Source organism: Oncorhynchus tshawytscha, linkage group LG28 (genome assembly GCF_018296145.1).
Source record: "Oncorhynchus tshawytscha isolate Ot180627B linkage group LG28, Otsh_v2.0, whole genome shotgun sequence".
NCBI lineage: Eukaryota > Metazoa > Chordata > Actinopteri > Salmoniformes > Salmonidae > Oncorhynchus > Oncorhynchus tshawytscha.
In genome coordinates this window covers 11,678,032-11,701,250 of record NC_056456.1, presented here as the reverse complement: position 1 = coordinate 11,701,250, position 23,219 = coordinate 11,678,032, and the positions used below count along the sequence as shown (strand labels likewise).

At 42.9% G+C, this 23,219-nt stretch overlaps 1 protein-coding gene across 2 annotated transcripts; it reads right to left on the bottom strand.

Annotated features, from left to right (window-relative positions):
• Nucleotides 1–534: 534 nt before the first annotated feature.
• LOC112226716 (DDB1- and CUL4-associated factor 8) lies at nt 535–22,797 on the bottom strand. Of its 2 annotated transcripts, none has more exons than XM_024391219.2 (13): nt 22,550–22,797; nt 19,967–20,037; nt 9,650–9,739; nt 8,825–9,459; nt 8,510–8,650; nt 7,605–7,699; nt 7,327–7,437; nt 7,079–7,209; nt 6,845–6,952; nt 6,436–6,566; nt 6,157–6,276; nt 2,736–2,852; nt 535–2,620 (listed from the first exon to the last, which is right to left on the bottom strand). In XM_024391219.2, the coding sequence occupies exons 2-13, from the start codon at nt 20,001–20,003 to the stop codon at nt 2,513–2,515; spliced, it is 1,824 nt and encodes a 607-aa protein (XP_024246987.1). In that variant the 5' UTR covers nt 20,004–20,037; nt 22,550–22,797; the 3' UTR covers nt 535–2,512. The 2 variants fall into 2 exon arrangements, with proteins under 2 accessions (XP_024246987.1, XP_024246988.1); XM_024391220.2 differs by having other exon boundaries at nt 19,988–20,037.
• Between the last annotated feature and the right edge of the window lie 422 nt (nt 22,798–23,219).

Below are 23,219 nucleotides of genomic sequence, written 5' to 3'. Positions count from 1 at the left end.
CGTTGCAGTCACAGCAAAACTGCTTTGGGTTACAGTGCTACTGGTTGAGTATGTTGGCCAGATATGATTGATTCTGCGGAAAAAAAATATAACGTTCCTAAAGAAAACCTTCTGAATGATCTAACCTACTGGTTCCCAACCTATAGTATTGTGAGTCTTTTCAAGAACACCCAGGGGTCCTAGCACCCCTGGTTGAGAGCCACTGATCTAAAGGATCTACTCGAGGTCCAATAATTAATTCCCTTTGTAATGCATTGGGGACAATGCAGGCTCCGATGTAATTTGGATTTTCCGCAAATGGACAGTCCATAAGGACGGACAAGATTCTGATTGGCCGAGAGCCCTGTCTTTATTCACCAGGCCAGGCTAAGATCAAGTTAACCTAGTAGGTAGCATGCTTGCTACAGAGCATTTGTTGCTATGGATTCTGATCAGGCTATACGTCAAGCTCTCTTTCTGGAAACAGGAAATTCTGAGTATGCTCAAATTCTGTTCTGATGCCTGAAACAACCAATGTCAAAATAACACAAGGGACACGGTCTTCTGTTTATTGCACAAATTGTACATGTTTCCAACTGCACCAGTAGAACACAATATTAGGCAGCAGTGGAATAAATCATTGATCAAAAGCCTAAAAGATGCATACAAGAACAAAGAAAAATAGGTCAAGATCTTGAAGGGAGAAAATTGAAAATGAAAAGGAACCAAACTCAATTCACTGTTCAACTGAATCCTGCCGATATAGGCTAATGTAACAATTGGGGAGATAATTTACAAAAAAAGAGAAAACAAATTACATCATCTTTGTCTCTTCATTTTAAAAGTACTTTGTCCTCATATATAATATAAACCTCTGCATCGATACCAATCAAATATTTTGACAAACTATTTCTTAAGTCAAACATAATTTGCTAAAGATGATTTCTTTACAGTTTTAATATATGTACATATCAATTGATCTAACTTCTATAATTCTCATACAAAATGAGAAAAAAGCTGGACTTTATCGCTTCCACAAAAAAACAAAAAAAATGGCAAGCAGATCAATCCTCCCTTCTTCTGTCCCCCTGGCCTGAATAACACAGACCCAGAGGCCTGAATGGGCAGATGGGCCCAGATATAGAGAATAATGGCTTCTGAAAGCCCACACCGGTCAAAAAGAGAGCCAAACAGCAGTCTCTACATCTGATCTCCAGAGCCTGATCAAACCTCGGTCCTTCTTTATGGAGTCTGATCTCTGGCAGAGGCTGACGGCTGGCATGAGCCGTGGATGTAGGTAGCAGGACCCGAGGCTTAGGGCCTCATCATCAGGGTTCCTCAAACAGAAAAGTGAGAAACCTTTTGGATGTATATACTGTATGCATTTTGCAATGAGACCATCCAGGTGGTCCTCAGTAGCCCTCCAGCTCACCGTCTCAGCGAAATGTACTCTCAACGGAAGAGAGGATGGCTTAGGGAGGGAGGGGCTGAGGTCAGGGTGCTCGTCCAGGAGGAGTGTAAAGGAGAAGGATGGGGGAGGAATCTTTCTTTCTCCTTGCTCCAGCCGGAGCTGTTTCAGACATTCCCGCTAAGTGCAAATCCCAAACTAAACAACTAGAGTCAAATGTACTCTCAGAGAAAGAAAGTACACCTTGACGTCACTGAGGTTGTTCCGGGGGCCAATGTAGCCAATGTTTCATAACATTGCATGGTTGGCCGCCACACAAACACTTTGTCTAAGAAACTCACACCATATATCCCTGATTAAAGTGCACTCAGTAGCGTGGTGAGGGTTGGGCTGAGGGATACGAAAAGCAACACAGCAGAGTGGAAGGGAAGAAGTCACCTGGTATAAGCCATCTGGAGGCTAAACTGATTGGCCACGTGCTGATGTTCTGAAACTAACTTCGAGAAGAAGAGGGTGTAGAAAGTGTAAGGGGCTCGGGTTTCAAATCTATGGAGTGTATCACATTTGGGGGATGATCAGAGGTTAGAAGGTGTATTTCCCATCCCTCCATTTCTGCCATCACCAACAGAAAAGTACAAGGGTGAGGGGTTGTTAAGGAGAGTGGGGTAAATGTGTGCTCTGATGTTCAGCAGATTGAGAAATGTGTGTGTTGAAGTGGGTAAGTTCTTAGGGGCTTGGCAGAGCACATGTATGGGTGTACGAGTCCAAGTGGTTGTCTAGGGATGTGAGCATTCATCAGCCTCCCTCTAATACAGATCAGAACAAAATCAGGGTTGAGGCTATTTGCATCAGCAGACTGTATGAACAAAAATGTCTACAATTCAGTCCCTGTCGGATAAGAAATTCGATTTTGTGTCTTGGTTTATACGAGTCATCCTCCCTACCCCTTAGCTGTGTGTATGTACTTATGTCTGCCTGTGTGTGTATGCTGTGTGTGTATATGTGAATACCTTTACTGTTACTTATGGTCTCTCAGTGTTCATGTGTGTCGATAGTGCCTGCCTATGTGGATAAATTCTAGGGAAATAAAGAGTGTGTGTGTGTACTCTCACATGTCTCTTTGGCTCAAGAGGACATGCACTGGACGTGGTCTGGCCCTCCGTCCTCTTCATCAGAGGAATCCGGAGAGCTCCAGGATTCATCAGTGTCTCCCTCTGCACCCTCGCGACGTGTCTGGAAAAGAAAAGGGAGGGAGAGAGGGAAAGGGAGAGAGAGAGCGGGGTGTAGTGATTTGATTACTGGAATAGAGATTACACATGGTGGGTGGGTTGTGGTGTGTTCAACTTACCCTCTGGGGCCGTCTGTTTCTCATGTGCCTCATGAGGAACCACAGGAGCTGTGTGTCGTACTGGTCTCCATGGCGAACACTGTCCTCATCACGCTCACGCTTGTTCTTCTTCATCACCTGAACGACCACAACAACAGTCACATCAAAACTCACAGCTTTGGTATGCAGTATTCAAATCAAACTTTGTCACTTGCGCCGAATACAACAAGTGTAGACTTTACCGTGAAATGCTTACTTACAAGGTCTTAACCAACAGTGCAGTTCAAGAAGAGTTAAGAAATGATTTACCAAATAAAGTAAAAAGTAATAAAAAGTAACACAATAAGAATAACGAGGCTATATACTGGGGGCACCAGTACCGAGTCAGTGTACAGACTAATTGAGGTAATCTGTACATGTAGGTGGGGGCAAATTGACTATGCATAGATAACAAACAGTGAGTAGCAGCAGTGTACAAAAGGGAGGGGGGGTCACTGTAAATTGTACGGTGGCGATTTCATTAATAGTTCAGCAGTCTTATGGCTTGGGGGTAGAAGCTGTTGAGGAGCCTTTTGGTCCCAGACTTGGCGCTCCGGTACCACTTGCTGTGCGGTAGCAGAGAAAACAGTCAATGACTTGGGTGACTGGAGTCTCTGAAAATTTCATGGGCTTTCCTCTGACACTGCCTATTATATGGGTCTTGGATGGCAGGAAGCTTGGCCCCAGTGATGTACTGTGCCGTTCGTACTACCCTCTGTAGCGCCTTGCGGTCAGATGCCGAGCAGTTGCCATACCAGGTCGGTGATGCAACCGGTCAGGATGCTCTCGATGGTGCAGCTGTAGAACCTTTTGAGGATCTGGGGACCCATGCCAAATCTTTTAAGTCTCCTGAAGGGGAAACGGTTTTGTCATGCCCTCTTCACGACTGTCTTGGTATGTTTGGACCATGATAGTTCATTGGTGATGTGAACACCAAGGAACTTGAAACTCTCGACCCACTCCACTACAGCCCTGTCGATGGTAATGGGGGCCTGTTCGACCCACCTTTTCCTGTAGTCCACGATCAGCTCCTTTGTCTTGCTCACATTGAGGGAGAGGTTGTTGTCCTGGCACCACACTGCCAGTTCTCTGAACTCCTGCCTATAGGGCCTCTCATCGTTGTTGGTGATCAGGCCTACCACTGTTGTGTCATCAGCAAACTTAATGATGGTGTTGGAGTCGTGTTTGGCCACACAGTCGTGGGTGAACAGGGAAAACAGGAGGGGACTAAGTACACACCCCGGGGGGCCCCAGTGTTAAGGATCAGCGTGGCAGATGTGTTGTTACCACCTGGGGTCGGCCCGTCAGGAAGTCCAGGGTCCAGTTGCAGAGGGAGGTGTTAGTCCCAGAATCCTTAGCTTAGTGATGAGATTCGTGGGCACTATGGTGTTGAACGCTGAGCTGTAATCAATGAACAGCATTCTCGCATATGTGTTCCTTTTGTCCAGGTGAGAAAGGGCAGTGTTGACTGCGATTGAGATTGCATCATCTGTCGATTTGTTGGGGCAGTATTCGAATTAGAGTGGGTCTAGGTTTTCCGGGAGGATGCTGTTGATGTGAGCCATGACCAGCCTTTCAAAGCACTTCATGGCTACCGACGTGAGTGCCATGGGGCGGTAATCATCTAGGCAGGTTACCTTCGCTTCCTTGGGCACAGGGACTATGGTGGTCTGCTTGAAACATGTAGGTATTACAGACTCGGTCAGGGAAAGGTTGAAAATATCAGTGAAGACACTTGACAGTTGGTCCACGCATGCTTTGAGTACACGTCCTGGTAATCCATCTGGCCTCGCAGCTTTGTGAATGCTGACCTGTTTAAAGGTTTTGTTCACATTGGCTACCGAGAGCGTTATCACCCAGTCATCCAGAACAGCTGGTTCTTTCGTGCATGCTTCAGTGTTGCTTGCCTTGAAGCGAGCGTAAAAGGCAATTAGCTCATCTGGTAGGGCCACGTCACTGGGCAGCTTGCGTCTGGGTTTCCCTTTGTAGTCCGTAATAGTTTTCAAGCCCTGCCACATCCGACGAGCGTCAGAGCCGGTGTAGTAGGATTTAATCTTAATCCTGCATTGACGCTTTTCTTGTTTGATGGTTCGTCAGAGGGCATAGCGGAATTTCTTATAAGAGTGCGGATTAGTCTCCCGCTCATTGAAAAAACGGCAGCTCTAGCCTTTAGCTCGATGTGGATGTTGCCAGTAATCCATGGCTTCTAGTTGGGATATGTACATACAGTCACTGTGGTGACGACGTCGTCGATGCACTTATTGATGAAGCCAATGACTGAGGTGGTGTACTCCTCAATGTAATTGGATGAATCCTGGAACATATTCCAGTCTGTGCTAGAAAAACAGTCCTGGTAGTGTAGCAACTGACCACTTCCATATTGAGCGAGACACTGGTACTTGCTGCTTTAGTTTTGGCTTGTAAGCAGGAATCAGGAGGATAGAATTATGGTCAGATTTGCCAAATGGAGGGTGTGGGAGAGCTTTGTATGCATCTCTGTGTGTGAAGGAAAGATGGTCTTAGATTTTTTTTTTCTTTGGTTGCACATGTGACATGCTGGTAAAAATGTTGTAAAACTGATTTAAGTTTGCCTGCATTAAAGTCCCCGGCCACCAGGAGCGCCACTCCACTTCTGGGTGAGCATTTTCTTCTTTGCTTATTGCCTAGAGTTGGTTGAGAGCAGTCTTAGTGCCAGCTTCGTTCTGTGGTGGTAAATAGACGGCTACAAATAATAGATGAGAACTCTTGGTAGATAGTGTGGTCTACAGCTTATCATAAGGTACTCTACCTCATACCCCGAGACTTCATTCATTGTAGACATCGCGCACCAGCTGTTATTGACACACCACCACCCCTCGTCTTACCAGAGGTAGTGTCTCTGTTCTGCCTGGTGTATGGAAAATCCCGCTAGCTCTATATTGTCCGTATCGTCTCGGTGAAACATAAGAGGTTACAGTTTTTATTGTCCCGTTGGTAGGATAATCGTAAATCATCAATTTTATTTTCCAATGTTTGCACATTAACAAGAAGAACAGATGTCAGTGGGAGTTTACTCGCTCGCCTACGGATTCTCAGAAGGCTGCCCGATCTGCAGCCCCTTTTCAGGCTTCTTTTCTTCACCCAAAAGCCGGGAATCTGGGCCTGTTCCAGTGAAAGCAGGATATCCTTCTCGTCGGACTTGTTAAAGGATCATAAGAGACGGTAGCAGCAACATTATGTACACAATAAGAAAAAAAATAAGTTACACAAAACGCAAAAAAAATAACTAAACTAGCACAATTGGTTGGGAGAATGTAAAACGTCAGCCATGTTCTTCGGCGCCATCAAGCCTATATGTCGTGGGAATGTTTGGGATATTGGTGATATGTTGTGGTTTGTGTGGATAGAATGGTATGAACCGTACATCTTTGAGGCCCTTGAGCCCTGTGAGATTCTCGGCAGTGGGGGACCACAGTTTAACGTCATGATCCAGACCACTGGTGGCCAGACCTGGGAGGTGAGGGTGGGGCTCCAGGCAGTTGACCTGGGAACAGAGGATGAGACAAAGTGTGAAGTGACAGATTGAGATGAATGAGTGAAACTGACACTGTACAATTTTGTTTGAGAGTGTTGCTTGCGCTCGCCAGCTTCTTCAAGCACCGTACACAGCTTCCCACCCACCATCCCTCCTTCCCTCTCTCACCACTCCTCCTCGGTCTCCCTCCATGAACTGGACAATGCGAGCGGAGACCTTGTCCCACAGGTAGATGTGTCCACAGTCACTGCCACTGATCACAAACTCACTGCTAGGGCCATAGAAGTTCACCCCTTTCACTGTGAAACGGAGAAATAGAGAGGTCCAGAGGTTAGAGCGTTGGGCGAGTAAGCAAAAGGTCGCTGGTGCGAATACCCGAGCCGACAAGATGAAAAATCTGTCAATGTGCCCTAGAGCGAGGCACATAGATCTAATTTGCACCAGGGGCGCCGTACTACAATGGCTGACCTGTAAAAATAACAAATTTCACTGCACCTATCCGGTGTATGTGTTGCTGTTTTCTTTACTTATAATTAACTAGTTCATAATCATTCCTTCCCCTTTTGTCCCCCAGTACCCGTAGCGTTGTTGCGATGGCCCTTGTATCTCCTGCGGTAGTCTGCACCGTCACTGTGGCTGGAGTCAAACAAGTAGATATCCTCATCGTTGTAACTAGTCAGGAGCTCTGAACAGACAGACCGAGAGAGACATGGTCACTGATGGGGAGAACAGACATGAGGACAGTCATAACAGCAAGAGTCAGAGGACCTCAGACTTGTGAATAAAAATGTGTTTGAGTCATGTGCTTTACCTGTGCCATCATGACTGTACACTAAGCAGGTAATGTTCGTTTTGGACTCGCTGGATACCAGGTGAGATGGACAGAACTTCTTCAGTACGCCATTATTTTCATTCTCATTAATCTTCCTCTGGTCATATATCCTAAAAAGGTTGAAGATGAGGAGAGGTAAGAGAGAGAACATAGTAAGGATGTGCAGAATCCAAAGAATGCACTTTCTCTGCTTTACGATACACATATAAAAGGGATTTGAGTCTCACCTAACATACTGATCTCTCCCACCCACAGCAAAGTGGTGTGTGTTGACAGGGTTCACAAATATGGTGTACAACCCCACTTTCTTATCCCCCTCCTTCACCACCACCAGTTTACTGAGAGAAAAAGAAAAGAGTAAAACAAAGTGGGTAAAGGGTTAAACGGCTGTTATGTTATACATTGGGCCTGGAGTTATTCCTGGTCTGGTCACATGGTCAGGGAAAACGAATGACCTTAGTACAGTAATGTCCAAGTGATCTTGCATTAAGGCGTTATCACTCACTTGGCAGGCCGGTCGAGGCGCAGGTCGATGGCAAACACTATGGCGTCCTCCCCAGCCGACAGGAAGGAGCAGGGAGAGTCTGGCTCCAGGGCCAGCTGACACACAGACAGAATAAACACAACACACTTAAATCACCTCAGGTCTCCGCTTAAAAAGGCTTAGAACTACTGCATCTCAAATGACAACCAGTTCCCCAGATTGTGCCCTACTTTTGACCAAAGCTGCCATACACTTAGTGTACAAAACATTAAGAACACCTGCTCTTTCCATGACATAGACTGACCAGGTGAAAGCTATGATCCCTCTTGATGTCACTTGTTAAACCCACTTCAATCAGTATAGTTGAAGGGAGGAGACAGGTTAAAGAAGGATTTTTAAGCCTTGAAACAATTGAGAAATTGATTGTGTATGTGTGTCATTCAGAGGGTGAATGGGCAAGACAAAAGATGTGCCTTTGAACAAGGTATGGTAGTAGGTGCCAGGCGCACCGGTTTGTGTCAAGAACTGCAACGCTGCTGGGTTTTTCGAGCTCAACAGTTTCAAGTGTGTATCAAGAATGTTCTACCACCCAAAGGACATCCAGCCAACTTGACACAACTGTGGAAAGCATTGGAGTCTACATGGGCCAGCATCCCTGTGGAATGCTTTTGACACCTTTAGAGTCCATGTCCTGACGAATTGAGGCTGTTCTGAGGGCAAGGGTGGGAACAACTCTATATTAGAAAGGTGTTCTTAGTAATGTTTTATACACTCCTTGTAGGGTTCTGGTGGTCGAAAGTTATGTAATATATGTAGAATAGGGTTTCATTTGAGCCGCAAACTGAAGTCTGGCTTCTTGGACAAATGTTGAAACTCATTATCACGAATACAACCACACTCCTGAGGTATACACATGGTCTCCATACCTTGTGTGCTGCCCCTTTATGCTGAGCCACTCTCTTGGTGTTCTTGCAGCGCTGAGTGGCAGAGAGCTCAGCCACTCTGATCTGACCATCCCGGGCACACATGGCCAGGGTGGAGTCTCCACTGTGTGGCAGGAACTTTGCCTGGGGAGGAAGAAAGGTACATTTCAACATCTCTCAAAAGTCCCCTACCACATTTATAGCTTACCTTTCTCATTTTACAATGACTTGTTAAATGGCTGTCTGTCAACAACACAAGAAATGTTGCCCTTTTCTATAATCCCATCCTATCCTAGCCTGATTGTCCTCTCCCCTAACCTGAAAGACGTTGCTCTTATGCCCGCTGTCAAACTCGAGCTCAGCACGGCGACGAGCCCAGTCCCACACTACCACCCGCAGGTCATCACTGCCGGAGGCCAGGCGTGTGCCTGAGGGGTTGAAGTGCAGGGTGTTCACACAGCCAGTGTGTCTCTCCAGGCGCCCCTGGAGCTCCAGCCTCTGGACCAAGCCTCGTGCACCACACACACGCCTCACAAACTGGTGCGAACCCCGGCCAATCTCCCTCGACTTCAGGGAGGGCACCGCCCGCCATGACGGCCTGCTGAGGTCACGCAGCTCCGCCCCCAACCACGAGTCCATGGCCTGCTCGTCCTCTTCCTCCTCTTGATCTTCCTCCTCTTCCTCATCATCGTCATCCTCGTCAGAGCTGGAGGAGTGGTGGGCGGTGCCACCACTCGGGCGGTTCCTCTTTCTGGCGGCCCGCTTTCCTGCATCCCTCTCATTCACTCTCTCCCTTCTACCTCCCTCGCTCTCTCGCTCCCCTTCCTCGGTCAGCGAGTAGAGGCCACTGCCGTCCATGCTGTCTGTGTCCTCCTCCTCCTCTCCAGGCACCCTTGCAACCTTAGCATCTGGCATTGGCTTGTTCTTAGCCTCGTCTCCTGCATCTCTGGGAGCTAAGGGAAGCATTTGGGCAAGAGAGCAAGTTGTCACACATTGAGTAAAAAGAGTTACTGTCAAGAAGTGTTGAGGAAACTCATCCATTGTAAAACAAATATTAAGTGTATAATGTCAAAGTCATGGTGTCCTGTGTCGTGGCTAGATGTTGAACTATGACAGCTATTTGCTATAGTCCTCTCCTACTACCTGCTTGAGAGCCAGAGTGTCCCTCTGTGGCTGCGGAAGCATCTCCCTCCCGTCGCTGGTCTTCTCCTGGATCTGGCTCCTCAGACCCATCTGAAAAACAAACGTACAGAGATGCCCACATTAGTTTTACGTAGCAGGTTCTGGTGGAGTTAGTATTTCCAGTCAGCCAAAAGCAGAACATGGAGTAGCCAGCCAAATAGAAAAAGTAGCCAGCAAGGGAATTCCGGGCTTGGGCCAGAGGATGTGAATGGAGTGGAGCGGGCCGAGCGTCTGCCTTCTCTTTCGCTCCGGTACTGCTCAGCCAGGAGCTCTGGGCATGCTCTGCACAGCATTTTTCATTTCCTTCATCATTGTTCTTTTAAATTAGTCCTATTCTGTTGTATTTATTTTTAAAAATTGTTTAGCAGTTTCTAAGTTGTCTATCAACTGTACGTTGGAAATCGCCACAGAGCCAGTTACAACTGAAGTATCTGATAATCAATAGAGTAGAGAAAAAGCTATTTGTTTTTTTAACACAGTGGCCGCATCTCACCAGGTAGGTCCTTGTTTAACAGCCTACGACATGAGGTTGAAATGTTGAAGCTTCTTAAAATAGCCTACTTCAAAACCAAATGGTACATAGTCACAAAAGTAGATGGGGTGTTTGTTAAATTATCTTTTCAAGAAACAACAAAAAAATGAATGGAGCTAATTTAGAGCTGCATTTTTCTTTCCTGTGAGCACTGATCTATTTTTGGGGAAGTGGAAAAGGACGCTGAGCGCCGGAGAGGTGCGCAAAGACCACTCCGTGAGCGATGAGTGTGTTTTCCAACAATTCCTCTGCTCTCATATTCTGCCTCAGGGGTCCGGGGGGGCATGCCCCCACAATAAACTGCAGAATGAGCTTTATTTTGGTAGCCTCTGGTACATTATGATGCCTTGAAAACAGACAGCTATTGGATACTTTAACTTTACCTCCCAAATTGGTACAATTAGTTGTGGTATTGAGTAGAAAGAGATGACTTTGCAATTAAAATGACTGAACATTTATGAATTCAGTGTGTTAGTTGTTTTGGATTACATCTAGACCTATACCGAACAAAAATATAAATGTAACAATTTCAACGATTTTACTGAGTTACAGTTCATATAAGGAACTCAGTCAATTGAAATTAATTAATTAGGCCCTAATCTATGGATTTCACACAACTGGGCTGGGGCGTAGCCATGGGTGTGCCTGGGAGGGCATAGGCCCACCCACTGGGGAGCCAGGCCCGGCCAATCAGAATTAGTTTTTCCCCACAAAAGGGCTTAATTACAGACAGAAATACTCCTCCATTTCATCAGCTGTCCGTGTGGCTGGTCTCAGAGATCCCGCAGGTAAAAAAGCCAGATGTGGAGGTCCTGGACTGGTGTTTATAAATGGTCAGCGATTGTTAGGCCGGTAGGCCGTATTGCCAAATTCTCAAATTGTGTGGTGTGACAAAACTGCACATTTTAGAGTGTCCTTTTATTGTCCACAGAACAAGGCGCACCTGTGTAATGATCAAGCTATTTAATCAGCTTCTAGATAAATCGATCCACCTGACAGGTGTGGCAAAGGAGAAATGCTCACTTACAGGGATGTAAACAAATGTGTACGTATGGAACATTTCTACTATCTTTTATTTCAGGTCATGAAAGATGGGGCGTTGCGTTTATATTTTTGTTCAGTATATATGATCAGGACTATTTTCTAAGTAAGACAGATTTAATGTTAAAAAAAGTGATCTTCTCTTGAGATTCAAGTCATATTTACAGTTGGTAGGGTTTTAGACCGGTCAATCAATCACTGTGGGTGGAAGGTGGTAGATTAGTAATCTAGTCAGAAAAACAAATCTAATCTACCCTTTCAATTGTATTTATTGTGGCAAAGACTAAATCTGGTTTACTCTTTCAATTTAGTTTATTGTGGCATAAACCTAAGAAAATGGACTATGTTCTGTCAACTAAACATGGATTCCCTGTTGCGAAACAATATAGAATTGCAGGAAAATGGTTTGTGCAGCACCACTTTTACACAAAGTCACGCACCCATGAATAAACCTACAGGTAGGATGGAAGAATGAGGCAGGTGTTAAACATGGGCTTTGCTACACAGAAAGCAGCAGTTGACTACTCCATTGCCAACACTTTACTCAAATCAGTAGGCCTAGAGTAGCCAGCCAAATAAAAAAACTACAGGGTTCTACATATTTTTGCTGAAGGAGCTCTATTTTGGTGGCCTCTAGTACACAGCGAAATGACTAAATACTGTCATGACTGTCCTGTGAGGATCTGAAAGGGTCAGATCAGACAGTAACCAGACCCTCTCTCACCCACAGAAAAGTGGAGGGAGCTGGTGGGGGGTTGACACCTCACACCCTGTTGTATCACACCCTGTTGTAAATCAAGGAGAGAGAACATCCCTCTCCAAATTTCAGAGGAATGTGCTTTGTCCACACAGAGGTTTCCCACCGAAACTAAAACGCTTTAAAGCGATTAATGGAAAAATATTCCTAACAGAGAACGTGGGGAATGGTCAGTAGTGAGCTATACAGTAGTTCCTCCTTTAAAAGTTGCGTCATACTGCCACACACCTTGCAGGCTGCTGCAGCATTCTATAGCACGTTATTTAATTGTCAGACATGTTTTACGTTAATGCAAGTTAGTGCTAGTTTGACCACCAGAGGGCATCTTTGAGAAGCATTTGATAGTCTCCCATATTGGCATTACTAGAGAATTTCAAACCTTTTTTGTAATAACATAGTACATGGGATTGATTTGAAGAAATTTGGCTTAATAAATTTTATTAATATTATGGTCTCTCTATTTAGAGAAAAACGAAACCCTCGGGGTTTCCTTTAGGATGGAATGGAAAACATGGCGCTGTAGAACACAACGGTCGGGAGTAGGCTACAGCACAAGAGGATTGGAGGATTCTAAATTGTTTGCCTTCATTAGACAACTTTGTTCCAATATTTCTGTAAATCAATGATATTTATTCACATAGTAATTTGTTATGGATCCATAACTAAAATCAACATCTGCATTTTGAAAGAGTATTTTTATCATTATTTTATTGACGAAAGCATAAAGATGAAGAAATACAGTACAGTATATGCTTTTATATTTGGATAATAAAGCATTGAAAGCATTTTGAAGATATAAGCCACCTGCATTTGTTTATTAGGCTACTGTGCAGTCTGACAAGTAATCATAGCAAACATGCTTGTCTCAGAGCAGCGCGAAACGGTGCTGAAATAGACATCTACAGCGGGAAGGCATATATATATATATATATAAAACAATATTTTGGAGATTATTTTGTTTAAAAAAAAGTGAGCAATTGTAATCTGAATTAAGGCCAAAATAATATTTATAAAGGCCATAATATAGCCCTTCTAATAGCCATAATGTTGTGTAGTTTCAACCCAATGAATAATCTGACAAAGAACTTCGCGTCCGGCAGGCCTAGGCATGGATCAAAGCTGGCGAGACATTCAATAACTATAAACTAATCAAAATAAAGAAAGTCACACACTCCATGTGTAATCTCCCAGCAATTTAATGGGTATTTACCAACGTTTTGGCATCACTGTGCCTTCCTCAGAGTAATGTCATGAATACTTTAACCAGGTTATGTAGAACCCCAGTGCAATTAGTGTAACCAATGACAGTAGTGAGGGGTGTGTCATAATGATTAAGTTAATTCAAATTAATTTGTGAAACTGTTTGAAAATAGTAAATGACATTAAATATATTATGCTATTGTTACATAGAAACATAATAGAATATTGTACATCATATTAGCATCAACATACATTCTTGTTTCATTCAATTTCACATAATTTTGTATTGAATTTTTGTTACATGTAATCTTTTGGTTCAACAATATATATAATGAACATCATCAACAGAGGGAACATATTAGGTGTACACTAATAAGCTGTAAAAGTATTTTAGAAGAAAAAAATGTGTTCATAAGAAGGGCCTGAGATCAAAGTCAATATTCAGACCACTAGGGGTCAATAGTTTTAGGATAGGATATCCAGTAAGTCTCCCTTTGTAGTAGTAGGATCTCGATGTTACCTCCTCTCCTTGGTAGGGGAACATGCTCAACGCCTGTGTTTGAGGGAGGAGATGGAATGGTTAGCTTCAACAAAGTGAGCTGCTACTGGATAGTCAATGTTCTTACACCTGATTGAGCTGCGTTGTTTTAATTGTCTTTTCGTTTGTCCTACATAGGCTTTTCCACATGAACAGGTGATGATAGATCACTCCCTTGGTCTTGCATGAGATGATACCCCTAACAGTGATCTTTCGACCTGTATGTGGTTGTCTGAAGAAAGACATATCCTGCCTGTTTGGCCCTGTCTGGGGGTATCGTTGGACGGGGCCACAGTGTCTCCTGACCCCTCCTGTCTCAGCCTCCAGTATTTATGCTGAAGTAGTTTGTGTCGGCGGGGCTAGGGTCAGTCTGTTATAACTGGAGTATTTCTCCTGTCTTATCCGGTGTCCTGTGTGAATTTAAGTATGCTCTCTCCAATAATTTTTCTCTCCCTCTCAGGACCATGCCTCAGGACTACCTGGCCTGATGACTCCTTGCTGAGCCCAGTCCACCTGGCCGTGCTGCTGCTCCAGTTTCAGCTGTTCTGCCTGCGGCTATGGAACCCTGACCTGTTCACCGGACGTGCTACCTGTCCCAGACCTGCTGTTTTCAGTGGTAGAGATACTCTGAATGATTGGCTATGAAAAGCCAACTGACATTTACTGCTGAGGTGCTGATCTGTTGCACCCTCGACAACCACGGTGATTATTATTATTTGACCCTGCTGGTCATCTATGAATATTTGAACATCTTGGTCATGTTCTGTTATAATCTCCACCTGGCACAGCCAGAAGAGGACTGGCCACCCCTCATAGCCTGGTTCCTCTCTAGGTTTCTTCCTAGGTTCTGGCCTTTCTGGGGAGTTTTTCCTAGCCACCGTGCTTCTACACCTGCATTGCTTGCTGTTTGGGGTTTTAGGCTGGGTTTCTGTACAGCACTTTGTGACATCAGCTGATTTAAGAAGGGATTTATAAATAAATACATTTGATTGATAGTACTATTGCTCTGTGCGCATGAGCCACATTTGTAGTTCCCATTTGGGATAAGTGTCAAGAGTGTCTCAGTGGGCATGTCAGATCTCACCAAACTATTTCCAATATTGTGACCACGCTTATAGACCACCATTGGGGGTTCCTTGAAGGGGTGTGCGATTTTTTGGTCTGATTGCAGAATATGCCACTGCTTTTTCAGGATTGCTTTCATTTTCTCTGAACCCTTGGTGTACCTAGTGCATGAGACAGTTGCGTTGTTTTTCTTCTTTGGTTGAGTTTAGTAATTCCACTCTTTTTGATATATTTTCATCATTGCAGCATCAAGTGTTTTGTCCTTGTGCCTCTTTTTTTTTAGCATTGCTGTCACAATCTGACTGGTGGCCACAGATTCGTTTAACCCTGCATAACTGGCTATATGGTAGACCATTCTTGAGGGGAAGGGGATGCATACTATCCGCACATGGCAAGGTATTGCGATCTGTGGGCTTTGTGTACGAGTGTGTGTAATGCATCATTATCTTTGATGATCCATAAGTCCAGGTAGTTTATTTCTCTCTCATCAGTCTGCATGGTGAATTTGAGGTATTCAGAGCTCTCGTTTAGTAGAGTTTGGAATTCATTTAGTTCCTGCGGACTTCCTTCCCAGAGCACAAAGACATCATCTATGTATCTCTTCCATAGAAGTATTTTAGAAAGTAAGGGGCATGTCTCTGTTTTAAATAGGAATGCTTCTTCAAATTGTCCACATACAGGTTTGAATAGTTGGGGGAAAAGGGGAGCCCATGGCTACACCCCGAATTTGAAGGAAAAAGTCTGACTCAAAGACAAAGTAGTTATGGGATAATACCAGTTCAGTAAGTTGTAAGATGCAATCATTGGATGGAGCAAGGGTAGAGTCTCTCTGCTGAAGGAAGTGTTGTAGCGCCTGCAAGCCACAAGTGTGTAGGATGTTAGTGTACAAGCTCTCCACATCAAGTGGCCAGCAGGGTGCCCCCTGGTATCCTTCCTAAGCCCTCTATCAAATGAGATCATGTGACTAGTGTCTTTGACATAAGATGGGAGATTCTCAACCATCGGTTTAATGTGGTACTCCACAAATTTAGAAATGTTGGATTTTAGACATTCAATGACATCATCTTCACCGACGAATCAACCGTGGACATTGAGCAATTTGCTCAAAATTGCTACAGAAAAAAAAGGAAGAAGATCAAGCAAGCCGAGTCCCAAGCATCCGCTCACACTCCATGTGTGGGGGGGGAATTTCTCGCCAGGGACCAGTCCCATATTTGATTTTTGATGGTAAGTTTGGCAATTTACAAAGCAAAAGGTACATAAAATATTGTAGCCTACACCTCACGGACTGTTATGTGTTCCACAATAATTTACTCTTGCCTCCTTTTTCAGGTATCATGGCTCAAGATTTCTTTGAGGAAGAAATCATCAAGAGATAGGGTACAGCATATGTCAGAGGTGTTTCTGGGACCACATAGTTTCTATCAAGGTAGGATTATAGCGATATTTTGTTACGTTTAGGCCCATTTACATGTATATTTCTATTATTGTACCGAATGTTGTCTGTTAGGCTAAATGTCTTTTTTTCTTCTCCAAATGCAGACAATGACCCAAAACACACTGCCGGCCTGGGTTTGCGTTGCAAACGAGGACATAAATTGGGTCAAGACGCCAGCAGAGTAAGTAGACCTTTATGTAGTAAAGTAAAGGTTAAATAAAATTAAATGACAGACAACACCTTCGGTAGGCCTACAGTATATCTAAAAATATTTTTTCTCATCTCTTGTTTGGCATCAACTGAAAACATTAATCCGTAACTTTGCCAAGCCGACAAGCAAAGATGAACTGGTCAAGGCCATCAAGATGTTTTGTCTAGAAAAATTGACAATACAATGCAACAAATGCATTGACCATCTCAAAAAAGGTTATACCTGTGGCCGTGGAGCTGGGTGGAAGTGTGACTAAAATGTTGTTTAAATAAACATCTGCATTTGAATGCATTTTTTCTCGTTATTTAATTAACGAAAGCATAAAGATGTCGATGAAGAAATACTGTACTGCTGTTTTGAGTTAGAAATATAACACTTTAGAGTACTTAATTAAGCATTGAATACATTGCAAGTGAAAGGATTTTCACAACAGTAGCCAGGATATATAAAACGTATATTGCCCTGCTAATAATAAACATTTGCATGATGGGCAACACCTGCTAGAGTACTACAGTACACTTGTGAAAAACAAGTGTTTGAAAACCTATTTTCAAAATGCCTCCAGTTGTCCATCACAACTGTAAACAAAAACACAGCATCTTGTTTACATCTTGTTTACATTCTTTATTGCAACCACAATGACACAAATAATTTGTATCTACCTTTCCAATTACTTTTGTAAATCCCAAACTCTAAATGTGCGCTTTTCATTATTAGCTACATTGCACATTCGGACGTGCAGACTTTTTTTCTTTAAATGATTGTTTTATGTAGGATTCTACATTTTTGACCAGTTGCAATTGTAAGTAGGCCTAATAAAAAAATCCTACTTCTATTAGGCTGTTAAGCATCATAGCCTACCTCAGCCAGTGAAGATATTTTATATAGGTCTAGGCTCCGAGTAGACTCCAATTAAGCCCTCTTGTTGTTTGTAAAGTCAAATTAAAATGAAGATTATTGTTGAAATGAATTACTCAACTGGTGTAGGTTTTCTCAATCTGTTGGTGTGCAACACTTACATAACAAGTTAGCTATATTTTCAGCACCAACCACTGTTTCCCTCCTATTGATTGTGCTACGGTTGCCGCCAGTTGTTTTTTGAATGGAACCTTTATTTAACTAGGCAAGTCAGGTAAGAACAAATTCTTATTTACAATGACGGCCTACCCCGGATGACGCAGGGCGAATTGTGCACCGCCCTATGGCACTCCCAATCATGGTCGGATGTGATAGAGCCTGTATTCGAACCAGGGACTGTAGTAAAGCCTCTTGCACCGAGATGCAGTGCCTTAGACCGCTGCACCACTCGGGAGCCATATACAGTGGGGCAAAAAAGTATTTAGTCAGCCACCAATTGTGCAAGTTCTCCCACTTAAATAGATGAGAGAGGCCTGTAATTTTCATCATAGGTACACTTCAACTATGACAGAAAATTAGGAAAAAAAATCCAGAAAAATCACATTGTAGGATTCTTAATTTTGTCTCACCAGGTGTTATGGTCGGATTCGCGTTTATCATCGAAGAAATTGGCCTAACACTGAGGCCTGTACTCTGGAGCGGGATCGAGGTGGAGGGTCCGTCATGTTCTTGGGCAGTGTGTCACAGCATCGTCGGACTGAGCTTGTTGTCATTGCAGGCAAACTCAACGCTGTGCGTTACAGGGTAGACATCCTCCTCCCTCATGTGGTACCCTTCCGGGCAGGCTCATCCTGACATGACCGTCCAGCATGACAATGCCACCAGCCATAATGCTCATTTTGTGCGTGATTTCCTGCAAGACACGAATGTCAGTGTTCTGCCATGGCCAGCAAAGAGCCCGGATCTCAATCCCATTGAGCACGTCTAGGACATGTTGGATCGGAGGGTGAGGGCTAGGGCCATTCCCCTCAGAAATGTCCAGGAACTTGCAGGCGCCTTGGTGGAAGAATGGGGTAACATCTCACAGCAAGAACTGGCAAATCTGGTGCAGTCCACGAGGAGGAGATGCACTGCAGTACTTAATGCAGCTGGTGGCCACACCAGATACTGACTGTTACTTTTGATTTTGACCCCCCCTTGGCTCAGGTCACGTCTGTGGAACTTCTACAGTTTATGTCTCAGTTGTTGACTCTTGCTATGTTCATAAAAATATTTACACATGTTAAGTTTGCTGATAATAAACGCAGTTGACAGTGAAAGGACGTTTATTTTTTTGCTGAGTTTACTTCTTGCGCTTCACGGAGCAGTGCAGAGCTGTTGACAAGGAAGTGAGTTTGTGTTTATACAGGATGTACCGCCCCCACCCACTGTCAACCAATCATGTCAATGCAGAGCTATACAAAGTTAATATTTTAGTTTGCTTGTCCCGATGGGTTAGCATGGACATATAACCATGTTGCATGATTTATGAATGGCAAAGGGATATAGGAGATCAATTTTCAGTCAGTTCGACACTTTTTATAAAACTAGTCAACACTTGCTCTTCAGTTGTCAATCAAAGCACAGTAAATAGGCTGTGCACCACAACTCCGCGTGGTTAACCGACGGCCGGCTCTAATGAAAAACACTGAATGAGGCTGCCTCTCCACTACCAGTGAGGATTCAACATCTTCATCACATTTTTTCATAACTTATCTGCAGATAATTGCCAAAAAGCAGTAGTAGCCTACCAGTATGCAAATTAAGGAGCCAAATGAACGACCTTCTCACTGATGCAATTCGGGTTTGTTCTGTTGACCTAAACATTTTTATTTTTTAAAAGAGCCATTCGTTTGCGAACAACCCAACCCATAACTAGGCTACACTGACAAGTCACTTTAGAGGTCACTAGCAAGTCTCAACATGGGCTTCGAATCCTAGGAAAATACAAACAAGATCTTTGGTTTACTTGTCCTGATGTGATACCATGGACATGAATACATTGTATGATTTATGAATAGCAAAGGGATTTAAGAGATTGACTTTATTCAGTCAGTTCGACACTTTTTATAAACGAGTCAACACAAGCTGTTTGGTCATCAATCAAAGCACAGTAAATAGCCTATGGGCCCCGACTCAGTGGAAGGCTATATGAATCTGCCACAAAACAATAATTAAGTGGATTTCAACTCATCGTTACCACTTACATTACACGGGACGTGTAAATTCACTCACAGGAGACTCATGCTCTCCCTCTGTGAAAATACATTTGACTACAGCCAACCACAGCGTACGAAAATAACACTGGTACCGAGAGGCGGGACAGACAGCAGACTGACAAACCAGCAGTGTTTCCTTGTCGGCGCTCGCTTTGTGAATGACAGGCGCCTGTCCTATCTAAAGATCAGTAAAATATGTATATAGTTTATTCTAGCGGAAGACTTTTCTGACTGGCGAATTGAAACAATTTTAGGAAATGATGCCTAGTTAATAAAGTGGAAAAAGTAGCCGACTGACAATGATTCTGTTACCGGCTGTTTAGCCGACAGCCAGCGCTTATGGAAAACTATGCAACAGTGAGGCCTGTGTGATCCCTCACCGTTAAGCACACTGGATTTACCATCTGCCTCTGCCATCCTGTTTCTTTCTTCCTGTGGACAGGAGGAGAGCCTGGAATGAACAGAGAGACAGGGTCAAGTGAATTACATTGTTGGCTGCTTTTGAAGACACCTAATTATATTGATTGTCAATAATTGCAATATGTCCAAACAACTGACTTGACCTTCTAAGTTATAGCAATGTAGCAAGACATCACTCAAGACAGCTAGCCAGTTTTGTCAGCTAGCTAAGGTGACTAATGAACAAATTAAGCTATCATATGATTGAAATCTTGCAAACTAACTAGCTAAACACATCAGCAACTAGGCCTTGAAGGAAAATTCCACCCAAAAACTATTTTGGTATTTGTTTCCATTGTTGATATAGTCTGAAAATGTTTTACATGTCAGCAATCAAGTTAAGATATATTTCAGTTTCAAAATACAGACAGCAAAATGCATTATACCGGCTGTATTTCTGTACTTTGAAAGTTATTTATCTTGAAGACTTGATTGCTGACATGCAAAACATTTTGGGACTATATCAACAATGGACTAATTAAACAAATATCAAAAGATAGATTTAGAGTGAAGTTTTCCATTAATGAAATCAAGTGTGCACTTACCTATAGACTGGCAGTTAGTTTCACGTGTATCTAACTTTGCAGCCAGTAGCTTGGAGTAAGCTAGCTGATTTAACACCACTCCACAGTGAAGGAAGTTTCTGATGAAATCCACCAACGGACTAGAGCAGAGACCAGGCTTTGTGTAATCTAGCTCAGACAACATTGATTCGCCCATGATCACTACTTAACGCTAACCTTGTACCTATGTTTGTCCTCTGTAGTCTGTGTTAGATGAAATCCATACCTTTTCAATAAAACGTTAATGAAAAATGGCCCACTGTTTCCTATTTGAGATTAAATTAGCACCTGCTCATTTGCAAAGGCACGCAACTACAGAGGACAAACATAGGTACACGGTTTGCGTTTCATAATTTAAAATGTTTTGAAGTATTGATCTGGGGCAAATCGTTGTAGTCTGAGCTAGATTCCACAAAGCCTGGTCTCTCCTCCATTTTGTTGGTGGTTCATCAGAAACTTCCCTCACCATGGAGTGGTTTAGTCCACTAGGAGTAAGCTAGGCTGTAATAGACAATTAGTTGGTATATACAGCCTGGAACTGCTTGCAAAATTGTGTAAATGTTCCTTACAAGTCAGAATGTTGAATACAATTACATTTGAATGTACTCTACCGATTATCTGTGCAGTTTACCCTTCAGATGCACATAATTTGACACAAAATATCCACAAGAAATTATTGTTGACCCATTTCTATCACATGCACAAAACCATGTAAATACCTGCTGACTTCAGTTAGTATGTATGCATCGCGTGCACATGTTTGCTCATGACCAAAGGCACGTGCACTAGGGCTGGGAATTTCCAGGGACCTCACGATATGATATTATCATGATACTATATGTATTGCGATTCTCATGATTATATATGTATTGCGACTCAATGTGATTTTTATTGCAACTAGTTGTTCCAAACACATTGCTCGCCTTATGTCTGCTGCAGAGGGACAAGAAAGAGCCATGAGAAAACAAGTTTTGGTCAGTCGAAATAAATGCTAAAAACAAAGTCTCCCTATTTAAAAAGAAGATGGAGAAAAGCCTATGATGATGATTGGTGCAGGTACAGCCAATTTGAGCAAAATAATATTGTCAAGAAGATACATCCTCGAAAAATAATATCCCGATAAGTAACTGTATGGATTGTTCCCCCCGCTTGAACGTTTGCTACGTTGCTGAACAGTTTGTACTGAATGGCACCTTTTCCAAAAACGTTATTGTAGTTATTGAACTGACAGGCTGTGGCTTGAAGCAATGAGTGACGTTTTAAAAGGTTAGCGGTGCATTTTGAATCTACAACCCAACCCCTCACCGTTTTTCAACTGCATCGTTTCCATTAATTTAACGTTCTATTGCGTTTTAAATGTACTGAACGCTGCCTTGAAGTCGTTTGAACAGTCGTTTAGATGGTTTTGCGCATGTGCCAAGTGATAGAAATGTAAACTTCAGTACTGGCGCTCTAAAAAGTCGGGTAATCATTGCTTTCCTGTCGATATATTGTTTAAAACATCTCTACCATCTGAAGGACTAACACCAACGACAAACGGTAGAGTACGTTAAAATGCAATTTTATAAAACATTCTGGCTTGTAAGGAACATTTATTTTACACGATGTTGCAGTCATTAGTTTCAGGCTGTACATACAGACATACCAATGAATTATGTATTACAGCCTGATTAATCAGACGGAGTAAGCTAACTAACAGTAACTATCAAACTAATCTTAGCTACTTGCTGCAGCAACACTGACATTTAACAAAACAGCTGACAGGCCATGTTACTTCAAATTATCCAGAGATAGCTAGCTAAGTATTAGCACGAAGTATTCTGTTGGTTGATTTGAAACGCTAATCTACACATGTTGGTACATTTAGTTAAATGTTGTTCAGGACTTTGACCAATTTTACGGTAGTTACCACATATAAACATGCTAGCTAGCTAATGTTACCTCTAGTCGTAGGCCCAACGAGGCGCACGTCGTTTAGTCCTAATCTTCGGTGTAATGTATTGTCTTCAAGCTATTACTTAGCTAGCTATAGCATATTGGGTAGAAAATCTTGGAAAAACACACGACATGAGGAATGTGTGTATAAAGAGACAGTCAAATTAAAGACGACGCGTGTTTGCTCTGTTTATGTTTTGACGTTCAGCTTGTTTTTTTCATCATTCCTTTTCCGGCGAAGGACTTTTTTTCACCGGAAGTTTGTGTGTACAACAATGCACCGTTCTTATTATACAGTGCAATGCACCGTTTCATCTAATCTAAATATTTTAACTGTTTATACAATGTACTTTCTGTAATCGATCATATTTGTCCTACACATAACATTAAGTGAAGTGAAAATGGTTTCCCACCTGTAGTCCATAAACATGGCATCATGATGCGCATAATAGCTGATATTATTAATAATTATTACAATTTAATAACCTTTAGCGATGGGGAGGTCGAGCAGAGGGGTTTACTATAAAGCAGAATCAATGAGTTAGTCAGCTAACTTGTCTAAATATTCTGAAATACCTTTTTATGTTTTACAAGGATACACTTGAAATGGGCATGGTCTAATTGACTCAACAACCAAAAACACATAACTAAGTTAAGCTTTCTTAATTAATCAGAA

Excerpts from the sequence above, each read along its gene's own strand:
- LOC112226716 (XM_024391219.2), bottom strand. The coding sequence starts at position 20,003 with ATGGCAGAGGCAGATGGTAAATCCAGTGTGCTTAACG. Across the intron at positions 6,567-6,844 it reads CCATCGCAACAACGCTACGG|TGAAAGGGGTGAACTTCTAT; the intron begins GTACTGGGGGAC and ends TCCGTTTCACAG. Across the intron at positions 2,621-2,735 it reads GAAACAGACGGCCCCAGAGG|ACACGTCGCGAGGGTGCAGA; the intron begins GTAAGTTGAACA and ends TTTCTTTTCCAG.